Genomic DNA, 15,578 nt, shown 5'->3' on the forward strand with positions numbered 1-15,578 from the left:
CTTTTAATTGCATTTAATAATATTTAAATAGTTCTGAATTGTTTTAATGAGTTTTAAGTTAAAATTCTAAATGGTTTTATTTCTCATTGTGAACCTCCCTAAGCCAATTTGGATGAGTGAATTTACTTCATTTAAATGAAATAAATCTAAAAGGAAATGTGAAACCTTTCAGCAACTTTGTTGAAAGACAAAGGATGGAAAGATAAGATAAGCCATTTCTAGGCAGACTGGGGAGGTTTAAAGCTGGAATTAGTGAGAAACTGTTGCCGCCTATAGTGGCTATGTTTCACTGCTGCACTGCGTTAGCATCTCTGTGAGCAGCAGGCCTTGGAGGAAGGAATCAAAGAAACAACCTACAGTGTAATCTGCAGGTAGCTTCGGACATATTGACCACCTTTGGACATCACGGGAAACCTGAGACAAACCCACCTCAGGTTGTCCCTCTGTGACATTCAAATTATCAGAACTGTGATTCCCAGATCCAAGTGCTATTCTGATTCATCCCCCAAACCTACGATTGAACCCTCGGTTGCAAGTAAAGTTCACTTACCAAACTGAGTTTCCGGAGGCTGCGTGTCTTCTGGTTTGGGCAAGTAGTTTACTCTCACCCAAACCAGAGTTAAGGGAGGAAGCTCCTGCTGCTGCTGGAATTCAATTGGCTGGAGCGGCTTTCCTTCATGGGTCAGAGGAAGCCTGCACAGCCAGCTCCGCCCCTTTTCAGTCCCCCCAGACTGCAGATTGCAATCATCTGGGAGTGCACCAGGGGACTGGAGGCAAACTGCAGGTCCGTTGAACCGCAGTTAAATGTGCCCAATGTGGAGCTAAGGTTAAGCTTAACCTAAAAACACAAGCTAACTTCAAACCTAGGTCTCGGATCCTGATTAAACATCCATAAATAAAGAGCAGTTTGTGCCATGGAGTGGTATATGGTTCCATGATAAAAGTAACCTAGGTTACTTAAAATAAACCGAGATTCTGTGTAATATCTGAACTAGTCCTATGAATTTAAACTGAGTCTATATGAAGTGATATTATTTTATATTTAGCAAATATTCAACTGTCTACTTTGGATTTAAATCAGATTTATAAATCTATTTGGGAATACATCTGCTGATAAATTAAATGATGATAAAACTGGTTTATTGGCATTTTATCTGATTCTTTAGAATATAAAAGATGAAAATTGGTTCTTAAAAGTGAACCAATTTTTCTTCTTAGTTGAGTACTAGTTGATGTTTTTCTTCTTAGTTGAGTATTAAAGTCAGTAAGACTAGAGATGAGAAGGCCTGGGGAAAACCCAGAAATGTTCAGAAAATGCCCAGTTTTCCCCTGAAAGACTACTCCCCCCCACAAAAAAATAAATTAATTAAAAATCTGTATGGTGAAATCTTTTCCTTTGGGATTATGAACTATGGCGGATTAACATAGTAGCAAATGTAGCATTTGCTACAGGCACCATGTTTTCGAGGGCCCCGCATGCCTGGCTTCCAACTGGGAATTAAAGTTAAAACTTTACCTGTTTTATTTGGTCCATGTTAGATAAAATATCCCTTTTCTGCTAAATATGCCTTTTAAGAGAAGGCCCAGCACAGCATTTGTCAGTGGCTGTTGCTGGTGCCTATCACAGTTTTCTTTTTAGAGTGTGAGCCATTTGGAGACAGAGAATCATCTATCCACTCTTTATTTTTCTATGTAAACCACTTTGAGAATTTTGATTGAAAAATGGTATATAAATGTTCACTGTTGTAGTAGTAAGTGTGAGTTTGTGGCTTGGTCTCCCATACTCCAAAATATAGCAAATGAAAAAATTGAATTACTTTAATATGCAAGTAAATAATTTAAGTTTTAATATTTATGTGCATTTTTTAAAATTTAGGGCCCCTTTATAACATATGCTACAGGCCCTGCACTAGCTTAATCTGGCCCTGATTATGAATAAAATATTTAAGTAATGGTGTTCAAATATATCCATATAAGGAAAGATGTCCTTGCTTGCTTCAGATGCCTCAATCTTCTGGAACATGTCAAAGAAATTGGTCTATGTTTTGAAGTACAATCATCCCTTGCCTATCACAGTTTTCCCAATCACCGATTTGAGTATCTGAGACTGGGAAATTGTGATTGCCCTCGCCAACCGCTACCTGAGTACCCAATGTTTGGCCAATTTTTTTTAAAGGGGGGGTTTGAGTAATTTGGGGGGTCAGAGGGTCATTTCCAGGGGGCAATTTCCAGGGGTTCAGCGGGTCATTTTTGCAGGTTAGGGGGCAATTCTTTCAATTTTTAACCTTGTTTTCAGTCGCTTTGTGACCACGATTCCCTTAACCCCATTTGCCATTGAAACCAATGGCTCGTCTACCACAAATTTACCAAATGTGAGGGTTTCACAGGAACATAGGAAGCTGCCTTCTACCAAGTCAGACCATTAGTCCATCTAGCTCAGTATTGTCTACACAGGCTGGCAGCGAATTCTCCAAGGTTGCAGGCAGGGATCTCTCTCAGCCTTATTCATAGGTATGTTTAATTGAAAAATCACATTTAAACTTTTCAAAACCATTGTGCAAATATGCTTTGCTTGACCAGTACACACACATACACACACACACATTTTATAGATGATTATCAAGAACCAGTTTTGTATTTACTGATGGCAGTGACGATTAATGGCAAATGGAAAAGTCAATTTGCGCTTGCCAATTCAGAAAGGTTATTTTCATGGTAGGACTTAATTAAATTAATCAAATTAACTGCATGCTTGACTTTCAAGAAACATTCCTGAGGTGGAGACCTGTGTTAAATTCTATATTATTATTAATTTGATTTATTAATTAATATTAGAATCTATGTCAGATATTGATCATGTGTGAATATTTTAACTTGTCATAAACATTCCAACGTGGGTGGATACTCATTTTACAATATTGTTTATAAATTATTTTATAAAACTTTATAGTAACACTTTGACAGTGCTTAGTACAACTTTATATAATAAAATGTCTTTAAAATAATGAGGTTACAGTACAGCAACAGAAAAAGAAGAAATCTCCATATCCCAATATATGTTTTTGAATGAGAGAACTAGGAAGAAAGATGATACTAAACAGCCTAAGCATAGCAGCTACAGCAAATTCTATAAATTCTTTCAAGATACTATCCAATACTTCGCCCGCCCGCCCAGGGAAGAGCCATTCCCAAGTCTGAGATGGCTCAAGGTTCATTCGGAGCCCTCTCAAGCAGCTATTGGTGAGGAGGTCCACCTGAGCTAAAAGGAAGGCATAAGAAAGGAGCACAGAGTGGCCAGTCCTTCTGCTTCTGGTGCTAACCCACCTTCACCTCAACTTGGAAGTGCACAGAGCACTGTTGTCTAAGTGGCACTGAAAGTATAGTGGAGCTATGGGAACAAATAGAGTTGGGAGAGGAACAAAGTAGAGAATTAAGGGAGTAAGAGAAGGCAGTGGGTATGTCCCAAAACAAAGGCTCATATGGGAGCAAACAATATCTCCTGTGGGAGCTCATATTGCTTCCTGCCCTGTAGCAATCCAGAAAATTGGCCCTTAGTCACTAGGCCCATTTTTTTAAGGTACCAGTGGCTACTGAGCACATCAACATCTGCAACTTAACCATGTATGTAGTTAACACCTCTCAACTGATTTGTAGTGTACTTAGAGTGCAATTAATAACCGGTGGTGTTCTGGGGAAGTGGAGAGAAAGAGTGGAACTTTGCTCCAGCTCGGCCTGCCCTAAGTGTTTGCTGTACTCCACCTCTCTGTTCAGGTATAAAGCCTTGTGTGGCCAAGGCCCTGCTGGGAAAGGGAGAGGAAGAGTGGAACCTTGCTCATTCTGTTTCACCATAGTTACCTGAACATGTGTAACACATGCATATTAGGGATGTGCACGGAACCAGCACAGGCGCATCTGCTACTTCCGGGTACTTCCAGAAAATGTAACGAAGGGGGCGGCAGGGAGGTATGCTGCCACCCCGATGGATGTTTCAGAAACCGAGTGCCGGCAGGGGAAACCCAGCAGGCGGGGGAGTGCATCCTCCCCCGCTCTTAAAGCTCCACCCACCCACCATTGAACCGGCAGAACCACCTGCCGCTTGAACCTTTATGGGCCTCTGAACTGGTTCGATGCACATCCCTAATGTATGTCCCTGCTAACTTGGCAAAGAGGCACCTTTTAATGTGGTGATTCTCTTTATTTAGCAGGGGGAGAGTAACTGGCCCTATCCACCCCTACCCAGCACAGCACCTCCAGTGACTGTTGCTGGTATCTGTCTTATGATTCTTTTTAGATTGTGAGCCCTTTGGGGACAGGGATCCATTTTGTTTATCGTATTTATTTGTTATTTCTCTGTGTTAACCCTAACCCTGAGCCATTTTTGGAAGGGCGGTATAGAAATCGAATAAATAAATAAATAAATAGACAGACTCAAAGTTCAGGAGCTCTAGACAAACTGCTCTCCATTGTCCCCCTCCTACCCTGAAAGGCTCTGAAAGAATTGCTCTGCCACTGCACATGAAGACGATGGATACATATTTTTATGCTGTTTTTAAATTGTTAAACTGTTTTAACCTTTTATATTTGTTTTAATTGTTTTTATATCACTGTTAACCGCCCAGAGATGAAAGTTGAAGGCCATGGGCCTTCAGCAGCTGCCTTCAGCATATCCCAGCCCCTAGCAGATTCTGACCCCTAGCATGCTTCAATATGATACTCAAAGCCCATCAGCCTCAGTGGTCCAACCTCATTATTGTAGTTTTTCTGTGAGTGTTTTATTCTGTTTTATGTCCGTTTATCTTAATTCTGACTGTTCTCCATTCTGGAAGTGTTCTCTGAAGGGTCTCCTGAAAAATCTTTTAAGTACATTAAGTAAAAACCAAATTAACTTTACTACCAAAGAGGCATGGTGATTTGTGTAATACAAATGTTAATCACATATTTGTCTTTTAATAATATTTACAAGCTTGTTTTCCATGCAAACGTTTTAGCATCAATAGACTGAATTTCAGAGTCTAGCATGAATTTGCTGACTTACCTCCTGGTTTCTGAAAGCAGTAGCACCATTCATTGTTTGAAAGCTTCCCATCTTTGAAGGAATCGCAAGAGTTGAAAAGAGGCTTAATGCATGGCTCATACTTATCAAGATAAATGGCATTGATCTCAGAATGATCGAGGAGAAGGTCATAGTTCATATCCAGTTTGTTGAACATCCAGCCCAACGAATCCTTGCAGATTGGTAATATGCTAGTGTCAAATCCTGAAAAGGCAGGAGCAAAGAACCCAACTGAGTCCAAATATGCAGACGATATATATATATATATTTTTATAAGTCCGCTAATTGACTGTGTTCTTGGATTTGCAGATAACTGGGGCAAAACTGATTTTAGTTTAACCTTTCTTTCTTAACTTGAAGGAAAATGGAACATGATCTCAATTCAAAAATAAGTGTAGATGAAATGCATAGACTAAAGAGGCAGCAAAGTAAATCTCAGAGATGGATAACACCCCGAGTCAAAGCTGTTCATTATCGTGACACAAACGTGGATGGAAAAGCAAGAAAGAGTCTAGGCATTTTACACTCAGAATGAAATTTTGCCTTGTCTTTTAGTCTGCACATGAAACATACTCATTTTATTTATTATTGTGCTTTTCAGCCAGGAATTTACTGCCAAAGCAATTCTCAGCAATTAAGATGCAATACAAAAGGCTGATCGAGGAGGTGGTACTCTGCAAAGCCTGGGTCCAGTCATGAGAGCAGTGCCAAGGTTTCGCCCTGCTCCCTCTGCTTGTGTTCATTTTCAGGAGAAGCAGAACCATAGCACCTTGCAAAAACAGGCCTCCATTTCATTGCCTGGTATCAGAGAACAGGGGACATAATCAAAGATGTCAGGTCTTTGATTGCATTCTTTTAGTCACCTCTCACATTACTTAAAATGTCTGATCTACACAATACACTTCCTGAAGCAAAAAGCTGCATCATCTGTGTTAAGAAGGCAGTTCAAAGCCAACTTAATGGAAAAAGCATGTGTGTGTATTAGGGAAATGCAGAACAGTTGTAACTACCCAGAGACTTGCATTTTTGGGCAGTATACAAATATGTTAAATACATAAATAAAATAAATTCCGAGCCCAGAACGTTCCCGCTCAAAAGGGGACGTTTTGAGTGTTTCAAGCTCAAAACAGAATGCCCTTCAAATGAAGGGCCTGTTTTGAACTTGGAATGGAATGACCCCATTCTGAGTTAGAGTGTTCCTAGTGGGCTGTGGCCCATTTTGGTGGGCTGTTTTCCCCTTGCTTTCTGTTTTTGGCACTGGCTTGCGATTGGATTGTGATCTCCTTGCTTCTTGGTTGGCTTGTTCATGTTATCATTTTTATGATAACAAGCCAACCAAGAAGCAAGGATATTGCAAACCAATCAGAAGCCAGTGCCAAAAACAAGAAGCAAGGGAAAAACAGCCCACCAAAATGCCGATCAGAACACTCAAAACATTCTGAGCTTGTCATTCCAAGCTTGTTCTGTTGGGACAACTGACTCGCCCTGTTGTTGAGACAGAACATTTCGGGGATTTGCGTTCTGTCCCAAGCTCCTAATGGAATGCAAATCCCATTCTGTGCACATCCATATTGTGTGTATGTGCGCACATGTAGTTTAAAATGGAGGCATTTAAAAATCTTGAACACGTTGCTGCAGTATTATCATAAGATTAACTCATTTTTCCAGTGGAAACTTCCAGTTTAAGATTTAGAAAAGGTTACTTGCACTTCTCTTCCACAGAAGCCTGAGCAGCTGAACCTCAAAGTAGGGTACAAATCCCACTTCTGGACCTGCACCACCACTCTCTAATTTCTAAAAAAATATCTTCCATCATCAAAAATATCTGTGCAATGTACAGAAAACCACGTTTGTGTACAGTCAGGTACAGCAATGCGCTCTCTCTCTCTCTCTCTCTCTGATGTCTGAATGTTATTCTGGCTAGCTGCAAGCATGTAGTGCCCCTGATCATTGCTTTTGGCCAATCAACTAAACAACCTCTCCTGTCTCTCTAAAGATGTCATTTCATGATATTGTGTCAAAGAAAATTATCTGTTCCCTTTAGAGGTTAGGTATCAGATTCTTGACATTTTTGCATGTCAAGCCCCATTTCTCTGTGCTGCTTTATACTGTAAAAAGGGGAGTGGGAACCTATCACTTAGATTGCAGTGCCATTCTAGGCTTTCAGAATGATTCCGTCTATCTGCTATTTTAAATGTTAATCTGAAGGATGGGAAAGGCATCACACAGGAAATAGGACTCTTTAACTGTAACTCCAGTTGAAGATTGTCAGTGTCACTCAAGACCATCATTTAGTAATGCAAACATTAATGCTATTTTGACGACACACTACTTTAAAAAGACACAATTTCCTGTAAGCTAAAGACAATCCAGGGTTGGGAGTGAGAGCAGGAATCTGAACTTTCTGGTGCCTTGCTTGTTACATGGTTGGGCTTTCATATAACAAAAAAGAAATAGTGCAAAAATAATAGATATAACATCCTGCTTATATTGTTCCAGAAGCCTGCCATATGGACCTTAATAATTCCAGTAACTTCTGAGAAGTAATGGTTTGTCTCATTTATCAAACACAGACATTTCTTGAATTAAGATGCAAAAGCACCGAGGACCAGTTCATAGATTTATTTCTAATATGTATACAGCACTTTTCTATTAAGATACTCAAAGCTTGTATGTTCATCCCCTGTAGCATCAAATGATAACTTGCATGTGTGAATCAGCAATAACATATTAATCACTCATTCATAAAATTCCATGCACCATAGAATAGTGTATTCTATTCAGTAATCTTTTGAAGTTTTATTGTTTGGACATTTGTCCCAAGGTGGATCCTGTAGAACGTGTGGGGGGAGGAGTTGGGAGGAAAAGGAGGACAAAATTGAGTTGTTGCTGAATAAAGCTTTAGTTAAATCTACTTAAGATTTCCTTGTGTGTATGAGGGAAGCAGCTATAGAACATTTGGCAACGAGATTTTGAATCAGCTAACCGTGTGAGCCTGCCAAGCTTGTGAATGTTCCTGCAACCTCATATCTTTGCATTACTGGGCCTACATTCCTGAACTGCTTTCTACTATTGCTACTGCTGATAGTTTCTCCAGCTTCCTGAACTGCACAACCCCTGGACATACTTTTTCCTTATCAGTTTTGTTGCTCACTGGATTCTTACTGCAGCATGGCTCAGATCCCACCACCACCTTTCTTCTTGTTTACCCCAGGTGAACCTGCTCTTCCCTGGAAACAATGGAGGCCCTATTTCTGCAATTACTTCCTCTCCATACATACTCCTGATTTTACTCCAGCAAAGCAGGTGATATGGCTTCACTGCCAGGGACCCGAAGGCCAAATAATATATAATCATTTCTTTTTTCCTGCCAACCTGGAAGAGGATGCCAGTTCTTATGAAGCTGCTCTTCAAGCCTTAGATTATCATTTCAACCCTATTTTGCATGTGATTGCTGAACATTACAAGTTCTATTTTAGTTCCCAACTGCCTGATGAATCTATTGATCAGTATGTCACAGCACTGTGAGCCTTAAGTGTAACCTGTGAGTTTGCCAAATTTACTGATGAAATGATTAGAGATCAGACTGTTATGAAAACAAACTGCTCCAAAATGCATGAAAAACTGCTACTGGAAGGGAAACGTACCTTGGATAGGTTACAGAGATGGCCAGGAGGGTGGAAAATGCTCTTCACTGTGCTAAGTCACTCTTTAGTACTGCAAAATCCACCTCCTGAAATCCAGGCTGTTCAGTCTAAATCCTTCCAATCCCAATCTTCTCATATGGCACTGCCCCAGAAAGCAGCAGCACAAGAAAGGAGGAGCTACTAATGCTACCCATGTGGAGACTCTGCCTATAAAGCCAGTCTTGCTCACTGTCCTGCATGGAATGTCACTTGTGACAGGTGCAAAAAAGGGGGGGGGGGACACTTAGTAAGGTTTGCAAGTCTGCTGTCCACTCCATTACTGATAGGGATGAGACAGCCGAACCACTTCCTGACAGAGTTTTAAGTGTGACAGACCCAGAGCCTGCTTCTCTACATTGTCAAGTTAAACTTATTGGCCATGAAGTGTGGATGCTGGCTGATTCTGGTTCTTTGTACACTATCATAGGTCTTTCCCATTGTTCCTGTGAGGAAATCAAAGGGTACTCTTCAAATGTATGTAGATTTAAGAGATGTTTACGAGATCATGGTAGTGGAGTGTCATCCATTACCCAATATCAATGAAATACAGCTTACTCTGAAAGAGATGTCCGTGTTCACAACTTTGGACTAGTCTTCAGCCTATCATCAAATTCCTCTGCTCAAATTTTCTTGCAAATTCACAGTCTCCATTACGCCAGAGGGTCTTTTTCAAACAAAAGACTGCCCTTTGGATTAACCTCTGCAGCTCCAGTATTTCAATGAATGATGCATGCAAGTTTTGGGACTACGGATGGCATCACTTACTTTCAGGATGACATTTTATTGTATGGCAAAACCATTGAGGAGCATGATGCTAAACTGACAGAAGTCTTAAGAATACATCAACAACATAGACTTAAAATCTCTGCAGAGAAATGTCAGTTTTGCACACACTTGGTGATGTACTTGGGTCACACAATATCTCAGAGTGGTGTACATCCCAAAACAGACTTGGTGAAAGCTATTCAGGAAGCACCAGAGCCACACAACAAGGATGCACTTGGATGATTTGTAGGACTCTGTGAGTATTACTTTACATTTGTTAGACTATTTGCCTCCAAAGCTGCTCATCTTCTTTTTTAAAAGAATGAACATCTTCTTTTTTACCTGAACATCTTCTTTTTTAAAAGAATGTAGCAACTGACTGGGGTGCATCCTGCAAGGTTAGATTTCAGACTATCAAATCGGCCATTGCTGAAAGCCTTCTTTTGACACCAACAGGCACACTATTGTAACTACTCATGCTTCTGAATATGGTTTGGGTGCTGTCTTGACCCAGGAGACGGGGCAGGGAAGTTACAGTTGCCTTTGCTTCCAGAGTGCTTTCTGCTTCAGAGAGATATATTCTGTCATTGAAAAAGAAGCTCTAGCATGTTTCTGGGCAGTGAGGCACTTCAGGACTTACTTGTGGGGCAGAAAATTCACTTTACAGGCAGACCATAAACCCCTATCTGCTTTATGTACTACATGGTGATCCAGTCAGTCAACCCCAAGAATAGCCAAACGGATCACCAGACTTATGGATTTTGATTTCCAGGTGGATTATCTTCCAGGTCTTTGGAATACAATGGTAGATTGTTTATCTCAATTTTGACCTCCTGGCCAAGAGGAGATCCCAGAAGATGAGGATGAAGGACAAGTAATTGCACAAATAGCTTCATCCACTCATGGAGTGACCACATCTTCTGAATACGAAGTGGCCCTCAGTGAGGTTCAAGTGCTTAATGAACTTAAACCAGGTACCAACAAGTTACCTGAACATCTTCAACCATACATGCATGTAGTGAGTGAGCTGTCTCTTCTCAATGAACGATGCAAAGGACTGATTATTTGGTGGATCATTTTGCCACCTCCTTACAAGCAGAAGTGATCAAAATTGCCCATAAAAGTCACCTGGGCATGAACTTGACTAAATGGTGAATAAGGACAAACACATTGGAATTGTTATATGGCACTGTATGGTTTGTGCTGTATCTGACATCTGTATGTCAGATACAGATGTACAACAAAGATGTACAACAAAGACATACAACAGATGTACAACAAAGACGTTTCCCCCCTGATTAAGGCAGAGTATCCCAATGGTCCCTGGGGGAAACTTGCTTTGGATATATTGGGGATGTTTAATAACCAACCTGCAAAAAAAGATTTGTTATAGTGATGGTGGATTACTATTCCAGGTTCCAGAGGGTTTCATTTGCTGACAATATTACTACAAACAAGGTGATCCAGTTCATAACTGCAGTTTTTGCGTGGGAAGGTCTTCCTAAAGAACTGGTGAATGAAAATGGGACACAGCTCACCTCATCTGAAATTGAGCAATATTTTCATGACCATGGGATAAAACACAAGACCATCCTCAAGAGAATGGCTTGATGGAAAGAATGAACAGATTAGTGAAAGAAAGTTTACAACTGGCTACTATGCAACAACAACCCTGGAAAGAGGCAATCCATGAAACTCTATTTGCTTATCAAACCACTCCTCATTTTACAATAGGAAAATCACCTTTTGAACTACTGAAAGGACACAAAGCTACCACCAAACTTACTCAATAGCAACAACTGATAGAGCTTTCCATGCCATCTTACTCTAAATTGTATGTAGATCAGAAATGGGGTGTGAAACAGCAAACATTTCAGGTGGGGGACTTTGTTAGCAGTTATATGGTTGCTATAGTGGTTATATGGTTGTTATATGGTTGCTTATAAAGTGAGGGATGTTCCCGATATTCTGGACCAAATAATCAAAATCTGAGGAGATTCTGTCCTATCGGATGATGGAAAGAAATGGAACAGTTTGAGAGTTACCAGCATGCATACTATGAGACAAGAGCGAAAGGAGTCTGATCTGAAGAGAGCAACTGAAGAGGAATTTGATCTTGCCTCCAGTTTTGACCTTGCAGACGAGGCCGATGAAAGTGACGGACAATCCTCGATACCAGAAGAACAAACAGTTCCTGTGCCAGAGAACCCAAGACTCTGGAGAATTGTGCATGACACAGGAGACTACCTAAAAGACTTTGAGACCTTGTCACTAAATTTTAAATCAATTCAATTTTTGGTTGTTATAGAGGGGAGAGATGTGTTGTATTTTATTCAGTAATCTTTTGCACTTTGTTTGTTTGGACCTATGTCCCAAGGGGGATTCTGTAGAGAGGGTGGGGAGAAGTCAAGAAGAAAAGGTAGGAATAGGAGAAGGACAAAATGGAGCTGTTGCTAAATAAAGCTGTAGTTAAATCTACTTAAGATTTCCTTGTGTGTATGAGAGAAGCAGCTATAAAACAAATAGCCTTCTCCATGGTGATGTAAGAGGCATGTTCATGTGGGGAAAACTATACCAGTCAGAAGACCTACATGACTTCTCTCTACAGATGATACTGTGTGAATGTGAGACCACAACATAAACTTTGTCCTGCCTGATGTCAGCTGAGACAAAATACTCAAAAATACAGGTATTTGGCTGAGAGTAATCTACTGAGGAGATATCAAATAATAAATATGTCTGAATAATACCATAAGGTGGTCTAGTTACCTTTTCAAAGTATGTCCTTAGGATTTTTGGATTAATGAATTTATTGATTATTTATTGATTAATTTAATCCAGGAAAGTGGAGTATGATTATTTAAAGGTTGTACAGCAGCCCGTCTGTCTTTCCCTTTCCAGTGCTGGCCGGTGAGGGCAATGCAGGAAAGGGTGGCGAGAAGTAAAAAACCTTTAAAACCTCATACTGGCCATACTGCCAGCACGTGCAAGCTGTGGGGAACAGTAGTGTGCTACCTGGCACCTTGAGCAGCACCTGCCCCACCTACAGCATTCACTTAGCCTCTGTACATGCACGGCGGCCATTTGTGTGGTCAGCAATACCATGAGCAGAGGCCTGGTGTGTGCGTTGGTGGGGCAGGTGTCAGCAGTATGGTAAGGAGTTTTTAAGGTACCTCTCATCCCCCCCCCACTCTGATTTCACTGGCCATCACTGTCCCTTCCACCGAGTAAATACATCCTACAGCATGGCTTCTTGCCAGAATTAGTGATTTAAAAGTAGATCGGAAGTACCTAAAAATCCCTCCTGTGTTAAGAATAAGGAAATTACATCTTCTCATACTCTGCAATAACTTCATGGTGAACAAGATGATTGGATTTTCATATCCTACCCCCTTCCATTCCATACCAATTTCCCTGCCCAAGGAGGCATTTAATGCTACTCAAAGATGCCATACTATAGAATGGACAGTAGCACTGTCAGTTCAGTAGCACTACAAAGTGGGTTTCACACCACTTTGGAATCTTTGTGCACATACCACTGTAATTTGAACATTTAATTTATAATCTTTGAATGAATGCATTTTTATTCTGACCACAGACCAGAGAAAGGAATAAAGACTAAGTATAACAACACAATAACATACATTCCAATCAACTTATCTTCTATTGAACCATCGCTGCTGTAAAACAAAACTTTGCTACATTTAAAGTTAACAAATCATTCGTATAGGAGAAAAGATAACTTACATAAAACTTATCAGAACATCCTGGGTAGTCTTTTAAAAACAGCAGCAAATAAATAATAATAACTTCAAATGTGTTTATAAAAATTACAGTATAACGAGAAAGGAGTTGTTGTTTTAGTACTTCCTGCATTACACAGGCACAGGCACTCTTTGTACAGAACCTTCTTAAATCTAATTTGTAATCTTTCATGCTGAATATTTTTCACGTAAAATATACATGAATTTTGGCCTGAAGAAAAGCTTCTTAGTTCTACGGTAAAGCTCAATACATTAATCATTGATTGGCTTTATGTTGCTAGAGAACACCCCATCCAACCTACATGTACTTACCATGCCCAACTCAATTTGGGCAGCTAGAAACTGCTTGGGTAAGAAGATGTGTGTCAATTTCTTTTTTACCTTCACACCTCAGATAAAGGGATTGAGTACCAGAGTCTCTGATATTAAAATATAAGTGAAAAAAAGATCCAGTACTTCCAGGAAGCATAACTCCATGATGTCTAGACCTACCAATCAGGTGTAAAAAAAATGTTACTAAGTGCACCCTATAGTGGTATCATATCAACTATAAATCCACTAGATGGGACATTTAAAAACAACAACTCTGTTCAAATCCCTCTCATTCTTTGTATAGCACCATCACCAATTATATCCTAAAATCCTTCTTTGGCCCCATATCCTGTAATGTACAAGTTTACCTATAATTGGGATGGCTTTGGAAAGTGAAATTTGAGGTTTGGATGAAACAAATTGCTTGTGTGGTGCTGACTTGATGGATCCTAGGGAATTTGCTGTATCTGTTGGCACTACCCCACTTATCCAGCTTTGCCCAACTTTAACTGAGATAAATATAGGAACTGGTATATTTTGGGTTATGTGACCCTTAACCATAAAGTATCTCTTTGTCCTTGCTTTCTGTTTCTTCACATTATTCTCTGTGTGTGTGTGCATGTGAGCAAAGATAATTTTGGGGGGTATATTTTCAGCATAAGAGCAGTCCTGCTGGATTCCTCAGGCTAGTATTCACTGATAGATTTGTCGCTGGTGGCTGTCACTACATCTTGTGGCAGAGAATTCCATAGGTTGATTTTGCACTGTGTGGAACAAGTGCTTCATTCTGTTGGTCCTAAATTTCTTGGCAATCAGTTTCATGGGATGACCCCTGGTTCTAGTGTTATGGGAGAGGGAGAAAATTTTACCTCTCTCCACTCTCTCCACAACCTGCATAATTTTATAGACCTCTATCAAGTCTCTCCTCAGACATTTTTTTTCTAAACTAAAGAGCCCCAAGTGTTGCAGCCTTGCCTTGTAAGGAGACTGCTCTAGACCCCTGATCATCTTGGTCGCTCTCTTCAGCGCTGTCTCCAGTTCTATAATGTCCTTTTTGGGTTATGGAGACCAGAATTGTGCACAGTACTCCAAAGGTGGCCACACCATGGATTTGTATAAAGGCATTATGATATTATCATAATATCCTCTTGATTCCTACCTTCTTTTCCAAGCATGGAATTGGCCTTTTTCACAGCTACCGCACATTGTGTTGACTCTTTCAATGAGCTGTCCACCATGACCTCAAGATCTCCCTCCTGGTCAACAGCTCAGACTTCATCAGCATGTATGTGAAGTTGGTTTGCCCCAATATGCATCACTTTACACTTGCTAACATTGAACCACATTTGCCATTTTGTTGCCCACTTGCACAGCTTGGAGAGATCTTTTTGGAGCTCCTCACAATCTTATCTGGATTTCACCACCCTAAATAGTTTGGTGTCATCTGAAAATTTGGCCACTTTGCTGCCCAAATTCTAGATAATTTATTTCTTGTTTTTATAATTTCTTGTTTACACAGTCAAACAGGTGTTATTGACTGGTTTGTTTTATCCAGACATCGAGTCCTTCCCAAAGACCTGGGATGGCTGAATTTTATTGTCAATTGTTATAGATATTGTCGCAGAATATAGGCTGTTCCCAGTAAAGCTGCTTTTTGTAACTGGCTGATGGTGATTTCTGTGACCCCTATGGTGTTGAGGTGCTCTTCAAGGTCTTTTGGAACTGCACCCAGGGCGCCAATTACCACTGGGATTATTTTGGTCTTTTTCTGCCACAGCCTTTCAATTTCAATTTGTAGATCTTTGTATTTGGTGATTTTTTTCTATTTCTTTTTCTTCTACTCTGCTATCCCCTAGTATTGCTATGTCGATTATTTTAACTTTTCTTTCTTTCTTCTCGACTACAGTTATATCTGGTATATTGTGTGGCAGATGTTTGTTTGTTGTCGGAAGTCCCATTCCTTTTCCACCTGAGCTGCGAGGGAGGTATAGCCTACCT

General features: G+C 40.2%; 1 protein-coding gene across 5 annotated transcripts in view; it reads right to left on the reverse strand.

Annotated features, from left to right (window-relative positions):
* Positions 1-15,578, reverse strand: part of SPOCK1 (SPARC (osteonectin), cwcv and kazal like domains proteoglycan 1) — a 904,393-nt gene that overhangs the window by 26,926 nt on the left and 861,889 nt on the right. For all 5 annotated transcript variants that reach the window (XM_053293595.1, XM_053293593.1, XM_053293594.1 and 2 more), the window contains one exon: positions 5,036-5,257. In XM_053293595.1, the coding sequence (XP_053149570.1) occupies positions 5,036-5,257 (222 nt within the window). The remainder of the gene's footprint in view (positions 1-5,035; positions 5,258-15,578) is intronic.

Source organism: Hemicordylus capensis, chromosome 2 (assembly GCF_027244095.1).
Source record: "Hemicordylus capensis ecotype Gifberg chromosome 2, rHemCap1.1.pri, whole genome shotgun sequence".
In the NCBI taxonomy this organism is placed as follows: domain Eukaryota; kingdom Metazoa; phylum Chordata; class Lepidosauria; order Squamata; family Cordylidae; genus Hemicordylus; species Hemicordylus capensis.